This window comes from Pelobates fuscus, chromosome 12 (genome assembly GCF_036172605.1).
Source record: "Pelobates fuscus isolate aPelFus1 chromosome 12, aPelFus1.pri, whole genome shotgun sequence".
Lineage (NCBI taxonomy): Eukaryota > Metazoa > Chordata > Amphibia > Anura > Pelobatidae > Pelobates > Pelobates fuscus.
Genome location: NC_086328.1, coordinates 127952605 through 127969382, shown reverse-complemented (window position 1 = coordinate 127969382; position 16778 = coordinate 127952605). Strand labels below are relative to the sequence as shown.

Here is a 16778-nt window from a genome sequence, read left to right as displayed (position 1 = left end):
ATGGATGCTGTCCAGGAGGTGGGAGGGTCTGGGAGGGAGGGTCTGCTGCTGATTGACTGGAATGTGTCTGCTGACTGTGAGGTACAGGGTCAAATGTTCGCCAGCTAACTATTCGCCAGTGAACCGTTCGGGACATCACTATTGAGCAGTGATACTTCAGAGGCATTATCTATACATTAAAACTACTTCATTAAGCTAACGTTGTTTTGGTGACTATAGTGTCCCTTTCTGATTCTGTCTACATATTGGGTAGAGCAGGATGACTTCCCTGGTGCAATATGCCGTTATATCTTCAAAGCATTCTGCTCACAATTGCAAGGGCTCTGTGACATACCACTCAAAGTCTTTCCCAATGTTTTGGTGAAAAAAACTACTCTGAGGATCATAACCATTACAGCCCACAGTAGTAGCTATGATGCTAGAAGTCCCTGGACCCATTCCCTTTTCATGGGACAGACCATTTTGCAATGATTTGCCTCTTACCTGGGTTCCGGCATCTGCAGAGATGCAGAAGCTGGATGCCGATCCTGCAAGTCATTTATTAACTGAGAATGTAATTTTTTTTAGTTCCTGGGCTGAATTAACATAAGGGCTGATGGAGCTGCATTTCCAGGCCCATGCCTATGGAATAGGTCCATTGATTTAATTATTTTTTTTTTTTTTTTTTTTTTAGTACTCATCACATGCTCTTATTTAAGTATGGAAACTTAAGAGGGATGAAGAGGAACAAAACTGGTGTGGACAGGCTGAAAATGAAATTAGTTAATGTAAAGCTGAGTTTGCGCACCATGCGAATGCTCTTGCTGCTTCAGTCTAAGGTATCTGATGGGGTCTCAGGTGCAGGGCCGGCCTTAGGGGTGTGCGAGCTGTGCGGCCGCACAGGGCGCCATGGAGCAGGGGGCGCCCTGCGGCCGCACAGCTCACACGGGCCGGCCGGGATAAAAAAAAATTGAGGCGGGGTTTAATGTGAGGCGGGGGCGGGGCTTACTTGCGGCGGGGGCGGAGCTAAAATGCTGTGTAACTGCTGCAGGGGAAGCAGGAAGGAGTCCCTGCTTCCCCCAACAACCAGAATCCAGGACCTGCACTGCCTCCACAAGGAACAGAGGTAACTACGTGATTGTCTGCTTGTGTGTGTGTGTGACTGGGTATGTGTGTGTGTGTGTGTGACTGTGTGTGTGTCTGTGTGTGTGTGACTGTGTGTGTGGCTGTGTGTGTGACTGTGTGTGTGTCTTTGTGTGTGACTGTGTGTGTGTGACTCTGTCTGTGTGTGTGACTCTGTCTGTGTGTGTGACTGTGTGTGTGTGTGACTGTGTCTGTGTGTGACTGTGTGTTTGACTCTGTGTGTGTTTGACTCTGTGTGTGTTTGACTCTGTGTGTGTGACTGTCTGCCTGTGTGTGTGTGACTGTCTGTGTGTGTGTGACTGTGTGTGTGTGACTGTCTGTGTGTGTGTGTGTGTGACTGTCTGTGTGTGTGACTGTCTGCCTGTGTGTGTGACTGTCTGCCTGTGTGTGTGTGTGTGTGTGTGTGTGTGACTGTGTGTGTGTGACTGTGTGTGTGTGACTGTCTGCCTGTGTGTGTGGCTGTCTGCCTGTGTGTGTGTGTGACTGCCTATGTGTGACTGTCTGGGCAGACTAGATGGGCCGAATGGTTCTTATCTGCCGTCACATTCTATGTCTGTGTGTGTGTGTTTGTGTGTGGCTGTCTGTGTATGACTGCCTGCGTGTGTTTGTGTGTGTGTGTGTATGGCTGTCTGCCAGTGTGTGTGTGTGACAGGGTGTGTGGGAAGGGGGAAGGAGTAGGGGAGGGGGCGGAGGGGAAGGGGGGCGCTGTGAAGATTTTTCTCACAGGGCGTCCAAATGCCTAAGGACGGCCCTGCTCAGGTGAAAAGCAAAGTCAGGAGCTCCGAAGGTCAGGTCAGGCAGCGAGTTGCAGTGTCAGGAGGCAAGCCAGGCAGGATAGCAACAGGGAGGAGTAGTCAATAACAGTGTCTCAGCACAGCTTATAGAACTACCAATCCACTACTGGAGGGGTGTGCGCTTGATTTAAAGGGCTGCTTATTCATGTGACCGGCTCCCTCCTGTAAGCAGGGTTACCACAGGGTTATAAGACATACCCTGGATTTTACCACCGTTTTGGCTGCATCTTCGTCCCTGCTTTGCCCCTTGTCATTGTCATTGTCATTGTCCATCACCACCTCTCTGCCACATCTTGACACGCTGGTTGGTAGCCATTTATTTCGGCCACCATCTTGATAAGTTGGTGTGATTACAGTGTGTTCCACACCAGTGGGCAATACTGCAGAGACAGCCAGGAGGCGAGAGGGAGACAGGATGCCAAGACCTCTGCAGAACGTCCTCCAGAGCATCGCAGGTGCCTTGGGACAGGCGATCACTAACTGGCATATTGACATAGGCATTGTTTTATAGGTAAATGTAGTAGATATAGCCTAACTGTGTCACTTCAATGCCCACACAGAAAGCTACTCAGGAAAGATAAAGTATTTGACAATTTATATTATTCAGAAAAATGGTACCGTAATTCAAATGTTTTTTTTTATAATTCTTTATTTTTGGTGTGCATAAAGTGTTACAACATTGCTTGCACAGCCACAACAGCTCTCACAAGTATACGTTTCATATAAAAAGGGACAAGTTTGTGGTCTGCAGGGTATCCGCACACAATTTTTTGTTATAAGCTTAATTGACAATGTGTCTTCAACAAATTGAACGAGATTACAGATACTAGAAGGTTACATGCTTAGATATTAGTGTGGCATCAAGTTACGTCAACGGTAGTAGCTATACGAGTATTGTAATGTATGTAATCGCAGGGTAAAAGGTACACTAACATGCCACTCGGCTGGTCATGTTGGTTGTGCTAACCCTATTAGGTACATTGTTAAGCTACTCATAGCAAGGATTATCATGGTGAAAGCAGTAGGTCACGTATGTTTGGTAACTCCTAAAAATGTGTCGTCAGGTTAAATTAAGTGAGCAGCGTTTACTTATTCTGAGTGATCTGCTCTAGTGCACAGCTCTGGGAGACATTATAAAGGGAAGCAATTGGCAGCATGCAATGTTAACTCCGATAGGGTACATTAGCTAACTAACTCTTAAATATGGTCAAATCTCTGCCATTCTCTACACCCGAAGGATTACTATATTTATTCTTGGAATGTGCATGTGAGAAGGAGTCAGTTAAGCGGTGCTTGGAGGCAGAAGGGCATTTATCACAAATAGGTTGCATCTGTATGAGTAATGCCTGTTAGGGTGTCAGGGAGTAGAGCTATTGTCAGTACAGTTGAAGTGATTCCGTTTTAAGTCAGTCTGCAAGTGCTATGTTACGATTACACGTTCAGCATGCTCAAACTCTAAAAAATAGCAAACATCCTAAACTGTGACCATGCTAAACTACAAGACATATAAGAAACAGGTGTAGGCGTACTTAAGATTATGGTCTAAGAATATGAGCAGTTGTAGCAGTGTGGTTTCGACTGTACAATATTATTCATACCAGATACATTTTGGTTCAGAACTGTAGTTAAGTTAAGTTTGGTCATCACATCTTATACACTCATGACATTAACAGGCTAACCTGCGTTGTTGTGTAATGCAACATACTAGGGGGGTTGAGCCTCACGCATATTTTAACTATATTTTGGTTGGTGACTTGCAAATGGATCGTGTAGTCAGTACACATAAGTTATAAAGGCTCAACATATGATTTAGGACAGTGGTAGTCAACCTTTTTCTAACTACCGCCCACTAATGCATCTTTTTGGTTGAAAAAATTTCCTTACCGCCCACCAGTTTTCGCACAAGTGCGGAATATTTTTTTCGAAAGGAGGGTGTTTTAAAAAAAATAAATGTACGTACATTTATCTTTTTATTTGCAATTAATGCATGTTTATAATGTTTTTAACTTTATAAAAAGTTTAATGAGAAAACAATAAAGTAAATTGAAATTACCTTTACTAGTGATTAATGAGATCCTTGAGGTTGTAAGGAACAAACGAAGGTCTCCTCTTTCGGTGATATTCAGACGACTTCTCTGTTTGCGCATAATATGATTTCTCATCTGTGCGTCAGCTCCCCTCTTCTCCCTCCTCAATTCCCCTCCCCACCTTTTTTCCCCCTTTTTTTACCTTCCTTATAGCAATGCCCAGTAGGAAGGCTGAGCTAGGTATCCCACTATAACAGACTGGCACACATACATACAGACATACAGACACACAGACAGACATACAGACAGACAGGCACACACACACAAAGACATACATACAAAGACACATACAGACAGACACAAGAAACAGACACACATACATACACACATATATACAGACAGACACACACACACGACACATACATACACACATATATACAGACAGACACACACGACACATACAAAGACATACATACAAAGACACACACACACAATACATACATACAAAGACACACACACACAAGACATACATACAAACACACACACAAGACATACATACAAAGACACACACACACAAGACATACATACAAAGACACACACACACAAGACATACATACAAAGACACATACAGACAGACACAAGAAACAGACACACATACATACACACATATATACAGACAGACACACACACGACACATACATACACACATATATACAGACAGACACACACACACGACACATACAAAGACATACATACAAAGACACACACACACAATACATACATACAAAGACACACACACACAAGACATACATACAAAGACACACACACACAAGACATACATACAAACACACACACAAGACATACATACAAAGACACACACACACAATACATACATACAAAGACACACACACACACAAAACATACATACAAACACACACACAAGACATGCATACAAAGACACACACACAACATACATACAAAGACAAGACACACATATATACAGACATACACACAGACACAAACAAGACATACATACAAAGACAAGACACATGTATACAGACATACACACACACAAGACACATACATAAGACACACACAGGACATACATACAAAGACAAGACACACATATATACAGACATACACACACACACAAGACACATACATAAGACACACATACAGACACACACACAAGACATACATACAAACACAAGACACATGTATACAGACATACACACAAGACACATACAAGACATACATACAAAAACACAAGACACATGTATACAGACATACACACAAGACACATACATAAGACACACACAAGACATACATACAAAGACAAGACACACATATATACAGACATACACACACACATAAGACACACACAAGACATACATACAAAGACAAGACACATGTATACAGACATACACACACAAGACACTTACATAAGACACACACAAGACATACATACAGACACACACAAGACATACATACAAAGACACATACACAAACAAACACACATTATATTTAAGTCACCCTCCTGTTTCCTACCTTTAAGGTGCAGGAGGGTGACTTTCCCTGGGGTCCAGTGGTGGCTCAGGTGCATGGGAGTCAGAGTTCCCACTCTGACTCCCTCCTCCTCCTTCCTCCCGCGCGGCTCTCTGTATGCTGGGAGGAGTGACCGGGGAATCACTTCCTCCCAGCAGATTTGATGTCATCACAGGGGGCCCGGTCGCGCTGTTAAAGCGCCCAGCGCTGACCGGGCCCCCTCACAATTCACATCCATCGGGTGGCCCTGACAGCATGGGCCACCCGATGGACCCCTCCATATGCGGCCCCGGTGGTTTGCCGCCGGGGCCGCAAGTGGTGATGGCGGTACCCAGTCACAGTGGTACCGCCGGCTCGCGCCCGCCCGCCCAATTTATAAAAAAAAAAATTGAAAATCCCTACCGCCCACCTGGAATCCTGAAACGCCCACTAGTGGGCGGTAGGGACCAGGTTGACGACCCATGATTTAGGATATTGGCAGGTATGCCAGTGATATCAAAGCAAAGGATTATGCAAAAAACGGTAATTGCAGGCAGAGGATGCAAATCACTTGCACGGTAGATTCTCCTCTAATTTGCCCCTAACTGTCTGTCGCATGGTGTGGAAATCGCAATAGTCCCTTGCATGGTGTAAGTAGTCCAGTGGGTTGCTCAGCCGATGCCTTGCGTAGGGAGGCCGCAGGGGTGCAGGTGCCACTTGTCTTCCATTGCTGGTGCTGCAGGGGTGAAGATCTGCGGTAGTTCGTGCTGTCGGACCCCTCCGGGGACTCGTGTGTGGTCGATACCGCTCCGGTCGGTCTTGTCTCCTCGAGTGGGGGTTCTGGAGCTGGTGAGTGCCGTTTGGAGAGGGGCACCGGTGCTCTGCTGCGCGGTTCCCTGGATTGTGGCTGGAGCGTGTAGGGGCTGAGGTGCAGCGTACCGGGCGCCAGCTCCCACTCCAGGCGAGGCTGTTTCGTGTGCGGCTGGGTCAGCGGTCCCGTTCTCAGGAGTGTGGGGGCAAGCCCCGGTGTCTGGGCTACAGGGCTTCCTCGCCTGCTTGTGGGAACGCTGATGCGTGTGCGGCCCAGTGATTTTTCTGGACGACTGTGGCGGGTACCTGTAATGGCGGCGTCTGCTTGCTGGGCGAATCCACGTGGCCACTATTTTCACCGCATGGTGGAAGGCTATCCCGCGGTTATGCAGTATAGTCCATAGGTCCGCACAGAGCCTATCGAAGTCCCCCAAGGGGTCCGTGGGTGGATGGGCTTGTGTGCTCCGCTTCTTGGGCCCTTGCTGGGCGGCCATCTTAGGCTGCTTTACCATGGCTTGGTGCATCCGTGTGGGCCGCGTATCGGGTAGCTGAGCCCCGGTATAGTGTCGAGGGACCACTGGTGCTGCGGTAGTAATCCCAGCGGAGACCGGGATATCCCCCACCGGTCCAAAGGGGGGGGGTGACAGGGCGCCAAGGAGGTCTATTCAGGGTGTTCGGCACCCGGCTGGAGATCGGCCGCCTCTCCTAGGCCGGAGGCCTGCTGCCCCGGTAGGTAACTCGGTCGGATTTGCGTCTGTGCTGGTTCCTGCGGAGATATTTGAGCTGCTTAGTGTCTCCTCTTGGTTGCTAGTGGTCTGTGCTTGGTTTAGAGCTTTTTGCAGGTTTTAATTCCCGTTATTTTAGTTATTTCTCGCTTTTCTTTGCAGGAGCTCCAAGCAAACACGTCTGGCCTGCTTGAGAGTCAGGCCCCGCCCCCAATTCAAATGTTTTAATACTGCAAATATTATAAATAACAAGTTATCCCATTAGTTCAATAAATACGAAAATTAAGGCATCACTTCTGACTTCAATAATGGTAGTTTCGGGGTGGTACTTGGGCAAAGATAAGAGTGAAGTAAAACATAAAAGACTGTTATTTTCTCACGTTTTAAAAAACGTCTAGTGATAAATATTCTTGACTTCTAGTGCTATTTCAGAAAAAAGTGGATGTGCCATTTAGATCTTGATTGCCATATTAATAATTCTCTGTCATAAAAGAAAATGAGCAATCAATTATTTAGTAGACATTTGAAAGGTTAAGTAAATGCCCATAAACATTAAAAGTATTTTTTCATGTGCCGGTGAAGTGTTTTTTTTTTTTATCTATAAAATCATGAAGGAACTCAGTTTGATTAAAATAGACAGCAGCATAGGACTCTCAGGTGAAGAATTCCATTGATGATATCAGAATAATCTAGACTTGTACAAGACAAGAAAATTAGATTTGTCTAAACTAGTTGTGGGGTTAAAATATGTCACTTTATTAGGAAAAAAATTCACATACTATATAATTCGATTAGTACGAATTTTGTGAAATGTTTTTGTTGGTAAACTAAATTAATCCAATGCTATTTTTAATTATGATGTCTTTTATTGAATATGCTATAACAAATTGGTCAAGCAAATTAGAGTGTCTGAATTTTGCTAAGGAAAATTTTTCAACTAATTTTGGATGAGCCAAATCCCAGTATTAACAAACTATGGACCAAATTGCATTCAAATATTAGTTTTACTGATTCATCACAACCAATTTTTTTTTTCAAGTGCATAGGTCTAAATATTTCAATGCAATTTATTCAGTTTGGATTAAATAAAACTTGATCCATAAAAACTATAGTAGACTTTGCGATTCCTTTGGGCCGAACTGCGATTCTGCTGAATTTGGACTGATTGGGTGATTGGTCAAATTTCTGAACTCTGAGCTAAAATGTACCTGAATCACAAACCAACCAAAATGCACAATGCTGAGCATGTGTTTTCAGTTAAACAAAGCGAAGTGTGAAAGTGCGTGCAAAGAATGGGGCTCGGTCTGCCCCTACATCAAAAAACACTCCGTTCCACATCACTGGAGCTCCATCCAACAGGGGGAACAACACATCCCCTCAATGTAACTAAAACGTTTAAAATACATTGGAGAGCTACATAGGGTAGCCTTAATTATGTATCATACATAAATGATTAAAGCTAAGGCTGAAACATTGTAATATTGCCTGGTTATACCTCTTCATCTCGGACCAAATAAAATATGGTTTTCCTAGCACTGTAGCTCCCTATAGTGCCCCCAACCCTCGCGTCCCCCTCCCCTGTTGTGCTGAAGGGGTTAAAAAAACCTTTATCACTTACCTGATTCCAGCTCCAATGTCCCTTGGTGCTGGGTTAGGCTCAGCTTCCGTTCCTCCTCCGCCAATGTCAGCCGGCATGGGGGACCTAACGCGCATGCACGGCGATCGCTGCCATCGCATTACGACTTCCTTCATAGGAATAATTACAATTACTGCATTAAGGGGCCTGGGACACTGCACATAGACCACTTCAATGAGCTGAAGTGTTCTGGGTGCCTGTAGTGTCCCTTTAACCATCTCTGATTGCGGGATGTCTATGGTTCTATAATAAGCACAATATGTGTCTAAGGATATATTAAATGAGCAATGACATACAGAGCAATCTATAATGTCAATAGGACCCTGGGCAAAGCATTTTCTTGGGCCCCCTGTACCCTGCCCCCCACCAGCCCCCACTCCCTGGCGTGTAATCACACATTTCACAGTGTGAACTAAAGTAGAGAGGCGCAAGACATACTTACACAAACATATACACTGACAGACATACTCATACATACACACAGACCTACTGACATACATATATTCAATGACAGATATATTGACACACACAAACATGCTGACACACACACACAGACACACACAGACACACACTGACAGACATGCTGACACATGGACACATATACTGACACACACACACTTACATACTGACAGGCATGCTGACACACACACACACACACACACTAACAGACATACTGACACACACACACACTGACAGAAATACTAACACACACACACACACACACTGATAGAAATACTAATAGGCATTCACACACAATCACACATGCACAATTTACACTTTAACCCTAACTCCCGTTTCCAACCTTGAAGGGTGCCCAGAGTGGTGGCTGAGGCTGTTATGAGTTAGGGGCTGGCTCTCCCGGCCCAGCCCCCCTCCTCACTGCCTCCTTGATCTCTCCTATGCGGCTCTGTGTTTTCACTGGGAAAAAGTGACGCGCGACTGTCACTTCCTCCCAGGGCTTCCGAAAAGCTTGGGGCCGGTCGCACTGTTAAAGGGCTACAGCACGCGACTGGGCTCCTGCTTACAAAGGCCCACTAGGTGGCCATTAGTGCATGGGCCACCCGGTGGATCTTCTTAGTGTGTGGACCCCTGGCTGCAGCGGGGGCCCATGGGGGAAAAAATATATAGTAGACGGCAGCAGGGCTTTAGGCTCCCCTGAATAACTGGGCTCGGGGTAGCTGCCCTGTTTGCCCCGCTTTAAAGACGGCCTTGATTACATATTTATGAGGTGTATACAGTCTTGTTACTGGAGGAAATTACATTACAAGCACCTATGGACATCCAAAAGGTCTGCCACAAAATTCCAAGTTGTGAACACTAATCCAGATCTATTAAATTGCGATTTTCTACGAATCCTGTAAATTAAAACTATATTGGATTAATTGGATAAAACAATACTATTGCTAGTCAATGTGTCTTCTGATTCAAAACAGATTTTTATTTTTAACTTTGGGATAAAAAAAAAACTGCTTTTATTTGTGGTTCTGATTCAAACTGAAAATTGACTTTATACATTTATTAAAATTATTATTGTCTTCTTCTGTCTCTGTCTCTGTCTCTGTGCATTGTAATTATACAGAGCGGAGTCTATTCCATCCGATCGATGTAGTAATTACTAAAACTTTGCTTTTTTTTCATGCTTTCAGGGCGAGTATTGTACAGAAAAAAATAATTTACTTTCAAGATGAGGGATCACTTACTAAAAGAATGTGTGAACCAGGTAAGATGACTTGTTCAATTTTACTTTTATGATGGTAACACTCTCATAAAAAGTTTATTTGCTCAATAAATGCTACCTCTACTATCTACAAAATGTCCTTAAACTCCAAATTATAGACCAGGGGTAGCCAACCTCTGGCACTCCAGAAGTTGTAGACTACATCTCACATAATGCTTTTACAACCTTAATGATAGAAAAGCATAAGGGGAGATATAGTCCACAACGTGTGAAGTGCCACAGGTTGCCTACCCCTGTTATAGACTACTAATGGATGACTTTTGGACAGGGGTTGGTGAGGGTAGAGCAGAGAATTGTTGAAGAATTAAACCACAAGACAAAATGCCATTCTCACCTTAGGTTTGCTGTACACGGTTATTTTAAAGAACAAATAAATAAATCAGATTGCCTAATGACCTTTCATTCAAATTATGAAATGATCTACTTATCTAAACACTAATTTCCTTACAGTTTATTTTTTTGAATAAATATTTTCTAATGTATATCACACTTGGTTGTTATGTGCAGTGTTTGCAGTATTATAATTTTATTCTTGTTGACTGAAGTTATATTCAGGTTCATTAGTGTCATATGTATCAAAATGTATCAACTTAATTACTTGTTTGGACACCGTAATGGTTCCTTTGGATTCTGGCTAAAGTAACAGTATCACAGAAACATACTCAAGGTTGTGGTTCCATCTCTTTGACAGTCTTCTTAGAGTTAGTCTAATGAGCCCATGTAGATCCTGAGAACAATTTGATTCAATGTACAACCACTGAAGCCACAATGAGCCACGTAAATGAAGAGATATATTTAGCATAAATAAACCACTCATAAGGGGATTTAGCATATGCCCTTCACAATTTGTTATATAGTCATTTTTTTTTTTAAGTATCAAATATGCTGGATATTTGTATATAAGATGTTTATCAATGCAATATGGACAAAAAAATTAAATGACATGTTTCTACTAAATGATTGAGTAAATACTATACAATATTTTAAGTTGTTGAGGAATTAAGGAATTCAACAGAACAATAATCTGAAAAGGGTTATTTTTATTAAAAAAAAATATCCAACAATCTATTTCTGATATAGTAATTTGTTAAATTTCATCTATGGTCCAAATTTATTAATTGCTCAATGGGTTTTTTTTTTTTTGTTTTTTTTTTGCCATTTTCTGAAAAAGCCAAAAGAGACTTGGAACAAGAATGACTGTGATGTCCAGGGCAAAAATGCTGACTTCAAAAAAGGATATTAATAACACCATCAATCAATGTGTTCGCCTCCAGGCTTCATATCTCATATTATTCTTAAACTATGCCCTCTCAGTAGAGCCTCTAATTGCTGCTCTCGAGCGCTTGGTTCCTCTGATCAACATCAACTTCATTAGACTTATATTACTACACTTAATAATTTACCATAACTGCTGGCCTACAGTGAGGCGAACGATAAACGTTTAACTCTTTTGTTTTGCTTTATGATTCTTCCAACACTCCTCATGTATCTATATATTTAAATTGTGACATAATCATGGAAAATATATAATAAAATATGACGTGTCTTGAGCAATGAAGTAATGGTGTGTCAGTCATGTAAACACATATGGTAAATTCAACTAATTTGATACATTTTAACTTCAATAAGTGTTTGGTGTAGAATCCATGTATTTGCTCTTCATGGAATTCACATTTATTTAGTGTGTATCCTACAAGACCCCACAAGACTTGGTGTTTTGGAGATGCTCTGACCAAGTCGTCTAGTCACTATTTGGTCAATGTCAAAGTCACTCAGATCTTTTCGCTTGGCCTATTTTCCTGCTCCCAACACATGAAATTCAAGAACTGACTGTTCACTTGCTGCCTAATATATCACACCCCTTGTAACGATACAATCAATGTTATTCACTTCACTGGTCAGTGGTTTTAATACTGTGGCTGATCGATGTATATATACTTTTTTAATTAATAATGTTTTCAGTTGATATATATATATCAACCAAATAAATTTACAGTTGGGGACATAGTCCCCTATCCATCCTCATACGTTTGTGTGTATATATTTCAGATACAGTATGTAGGTTGCAGATAGGTTTGACAAGTTCCATAATGCACTACCACTATTGATATACAATGAGCTAATTTGTGTTTTTATGTATTTTCAGATACATCTTACGAAGGGGGAAATGAAAAGACGATTCCAGATTGTTGTGCATGTGGAACAGCCAAATACAGACTAACATTCTACGGAAATTGGTCCGAGAAATCGCATCCAAAGGATTATCCACGTAAGGTTCATTTATTCTACTAGTTATTATTAGCTTCTATTAAATCACACGTTCACAATTATTCTTGGCATCGGGCAACCCTGAGCTGTCTTAAGAGCTATATTGTTTCTTTTTGACATCAGCCAAATTGCTTCTAGATACATGAAGCTGCTTCACAGCGGTGACAACCTTCTTTTGAAAAACAGCTTGCTCTATTACGCGCTTTCTGCAAGAAAATAGAAACTTTTCTAAATTTTTCTAAAATATGATCCCATTGTTGTATACAAAAGATGTGACATTCTGTACTTATTAAGGAAAAGAAACGCTTTATGAAACGTCTGATCTACGGTCTCAATGCTGGTAGACAGAATAAAGTGATGCTTCTGTTTCTAATGGTGTTTCCCTTCACATCACAAATTACATACAATTCTGATATACGTATTAACGGAAAAAAATCCTGGAAGCACATTGATATCGCTTATTTATCAAATGATCTTTGTACGAAATCATGATAAGAAGTTCCAGAATAGGTCAGATAATTGTCAAAAATAATATTAGGAAAAAAGCAAGTAAAATGCAATTCTAGGATTTAGCATTTGCTCATAACAAGAAACATGTAAAATTGTCTTACCATTGCAAAACAATATACTTTTATCATTGTGGTATCAGTCATACTATATGAATAATGCTACAATATGACATTGAAAAACTATAATATTTGTCATATGGTTCCAGGAATTCTGTAAATCCCAACTTAAATTAAAAAATTACTTTACATGATGTACTATATCAGTGGCGGTACTAATATAGAGAGGGTGCAGGTGCAAGACATTCTTTACCCCCTCCTCTAACCGCCCCCAGGGCAAGGAAGGCCAAAAAGTAGATGCTCAACTGTCCTACAACACCTACAATACTTTGCTACCGTGGGATACATCATTTGCCCATTCTTGCAGGGCTTAATTGTGAGTACTTTCTGTGTGATTGAATGCAAGCAGGTTTTCATATGGAATATGTGTGTATAAAAAGTGGTGTATTTGTGTGTAGCATTATGGTTTGAATGCAGTTATATGTTTGTGTGTAGTGTAAGCATTTTTATTCAGGTGTGTGTTTGTCTGTTTGTTTTATTGGCACTTGAATTAATGGGGTGTTTGTGCGTACTGTTTGAATGGAGGGGTGTATTTGTATGTAGTGTTGGTGTTTTAATGCGGGGATATCTTTTCACACACATTGTATAATTTGGATTAAAAATAAAATCCGGGAAATTTGTGTGAAAATTGTACTCTCTCCCTAACAGACTTATTCACTAAAGTGAGAATTCAAATTGATTTGAAAGTGAATTTAAAATGTAAAGGGTTTCTATAGTCAATAATAAAACTTTAGCTTAATGAATCAGGTTTTGTGTATAGATCATCTCTCTGACGTTTCGCTGCTCAATTCACTGCCATTTAGGAGTTAAGTCACTTTTGTTTCTGTTTAAGCACCTCTTGCCATACCTATCCTGTCTGGGAATGACAATCTGCATGAAAGCTAAATGGCTTCAATTTCAATCAGATGTAACTCACTTTAAAAATGTTTATCGTCTACTCTGTAAATTGAACTTTAATTACCTACAGGAGGCTGCTGCAGGGTCTGGCAAGCTATTAGCAGAGCAAGAGATAAGAAATTCTAAATTAAACAGCATTTGCAATAAATAAAGTGTAAACATTAGAGGGGGTTATCATGTTCCGTGGGGGGTTGGGGGGATCGGGGCAAAATACCTCTCACCGCCCCTATAGGAGCTGAATAATGAGCAGGAAGACAATCCTGATACCATCCTGTTTATTTTGGCATCTATGAGATCTTCCCTTTACAAAAAAAATTAAAGATAACAATGTACCCTGTGTTTATTGATATGATTATTTATGAATGATGTACTGAGTCACAATGTAATTTGTGACATAAAGTATCATAGTGCCATAGTGGGGTACCTATACCTAACGTAGGTACTCAGCTAAACATACTACCCATCTGTGCAACATAAAAAAAATCCATTTCAATTCACTGAATGGAAGATGTAATGTAAGCCAGTAGACTGAAATCGCTGTTTAACTATCTCTGCATGCTGTTCTATGGACACTGGAAGATACAATGCAGTTCTCATACAGATTCATTTTTTAACTATTTCGGTGATTGACTGGAATAAGAAAAAGCTTAATTGGAATTCTGACACTAAATATCAGATGGCTGCCTGAAGAACTCTTTGTACTTCATGTTTTACTGTGCTGTAAGAACAGATGTTCTGTATAATAAAATTCTGTTTTTGTGAAGGATGAACAATACAGGACTATACCCTGTTGGAAAAAGTGGTTATCACCACTCATTAGTATTTCTGACAATATGTAACACAGCAGCGAAGTTCAACAGATGATGAAGAAAGGGAGCCCAATCAGTCACTCAGCAAACTGCCTGGGGATAGAACCAAAGAAACGTATAAATGGAACACAGTCATCTTAATTAATTAAAACAAACCAAAAACTTGTAGTGTAATATAGTCGCACTTATTTGTAATATAGTATTATAAAAATAGTATAGCAGCTGTGAAACACTCTGTGAGCACTCTAAAACCCACCGTTAGAAACATTTATTTTTAACCAACACTCTAACTTAATATCAGTATCTCCTAAACTATCAACAATAGAAATGGTACTAATTAATTAAGATTTATTTTTAACCAACACTCAATGTTTAGGGGATATTCCCCCTAATAACATAAAGTGCAAGGGCAGCACTTTAACCAATCAGGACTTACCCCTTACACAATATGTGATTTCAAATTGTTAAACATAAAATAGAAAAAAAGAGATATATAGTGCAATACTGTAAAAAAACAAAAAAATGTATACAAGTTAGTGAAAATTAACATAGATTAGAGCCTTTTCAGTATATAGGATCTAAACACAAGGGTGTCTGTGCCTTCAAATTTATCAATCTTTTTGTTTTTTACAGTATTGCACTATATATCTCATTTTTCTATTTTTCTATTTTCTGTTCAACAATTTGAAATCACATATTGTGTAAGGGGTAAGTCCCGATTGGTTAAAGCGCTGCACTTGCACTTTATGTTATTAGGGGGAATATCACCTAAACATTGAGTGTTGGTTAAAAATACATTGTAATTAATTAGTGCCATTTCTATTGTTGACAGTTTAGGAGATACTGATATTAAGTTAGAGAAAGTTTTCTGTAAATTAGTTTCTTAAAAATAAGAATTAAAATATTCAGTTTAGAAGACACTAGTATACTGTAGTTGCATTAAATATTAATTCATTAATGCATTCATGTAGATGTCATTAAAATGGTGCCATTCATGTAGTCACGCAGTCACATAAACATTCGTGCAAGCATACATACACATGCTGGTCTTCTTTTGTGCATACATATACCCATGTATGAATAGACACAGACCAACAAACATGCATATTTGTCCATCATACATGCATACATATGCACACACACACATTCACACATATGCACACACACAAAGACACACATTTTAGAAGCTATATGTTACAAATCGCTATTTGTAACTGGCCCTTTAAATGAGAAATTGCCCTGCTTCCCTGGATTGTGGAGAAGCATGTTTGCCAGCCTCCTGCCTCATGACTATGGCCCCTGGAAGATTGTGCCCCTGAAAACTTATTAACATTTATTGGGTGTGTATGGCCCTTTAAGAACCGTCTGGGGACATATTGTGACTTTGCTGAACAATGCCCCTTTAAGACTATGTCCCCAGACCGGTAAAATAACTTGTTCCTGGCTTTCCCCCACTTGGTTCAGTAAATAGGGCTTACTGAACCAAGTACCACACAGGCGGACCACCCAGAAGTTAAAGTGTGCAGGCAATTTACCTCCCAGGCTGTGAGGTTACTGCCGGTCAATTGCACGTGGCGGCGGCCATCTTGGTTTCCTCGAATGCGGTCAGCGGTGTATGCTAAAGATTCTGTGGAACTGAAATCGGCTACACATTTTGCCGAACACCGCTGACCCTTACCTTCTTCCATACTGAACTTGCAGCTCCAGAGACTAAGTCCCGTTCGAAATGGGACTTAGTCGTTTTTTCGCATGAAATTGACCGACCGCACAGCCCTATGGAACTGTTTTGGGCAGGAAATTGT

At 41.0% G+C, this 16778-nt stretch overlaps 1 protein-coding gene across 2 annotated transcripts in view; it reads left to right on the top strand.

The window, feature by feature from the left end:
- SPON1 (spondin 1) overlaps positions 1-16778 on the top strand; it is a 308501-nt gene that overhangs the window by 115687 nt on the left and 176036 nt on the right. For both annotated transcript variants that reach the window (XM_063437314.1, XM_063437313.1), the window contains exons 4-5: positions 10285-10358; positions 12523-12645. In XM_063437314.1, coding sequence (XP_063293384.1) covers positions 10285-10358; positions 12523-12645 — 197 coding nt within the window. The remainder of the gene's footprint in view (positions 1-10284; positions 10359-12522; positions 12646-16778) is intronic.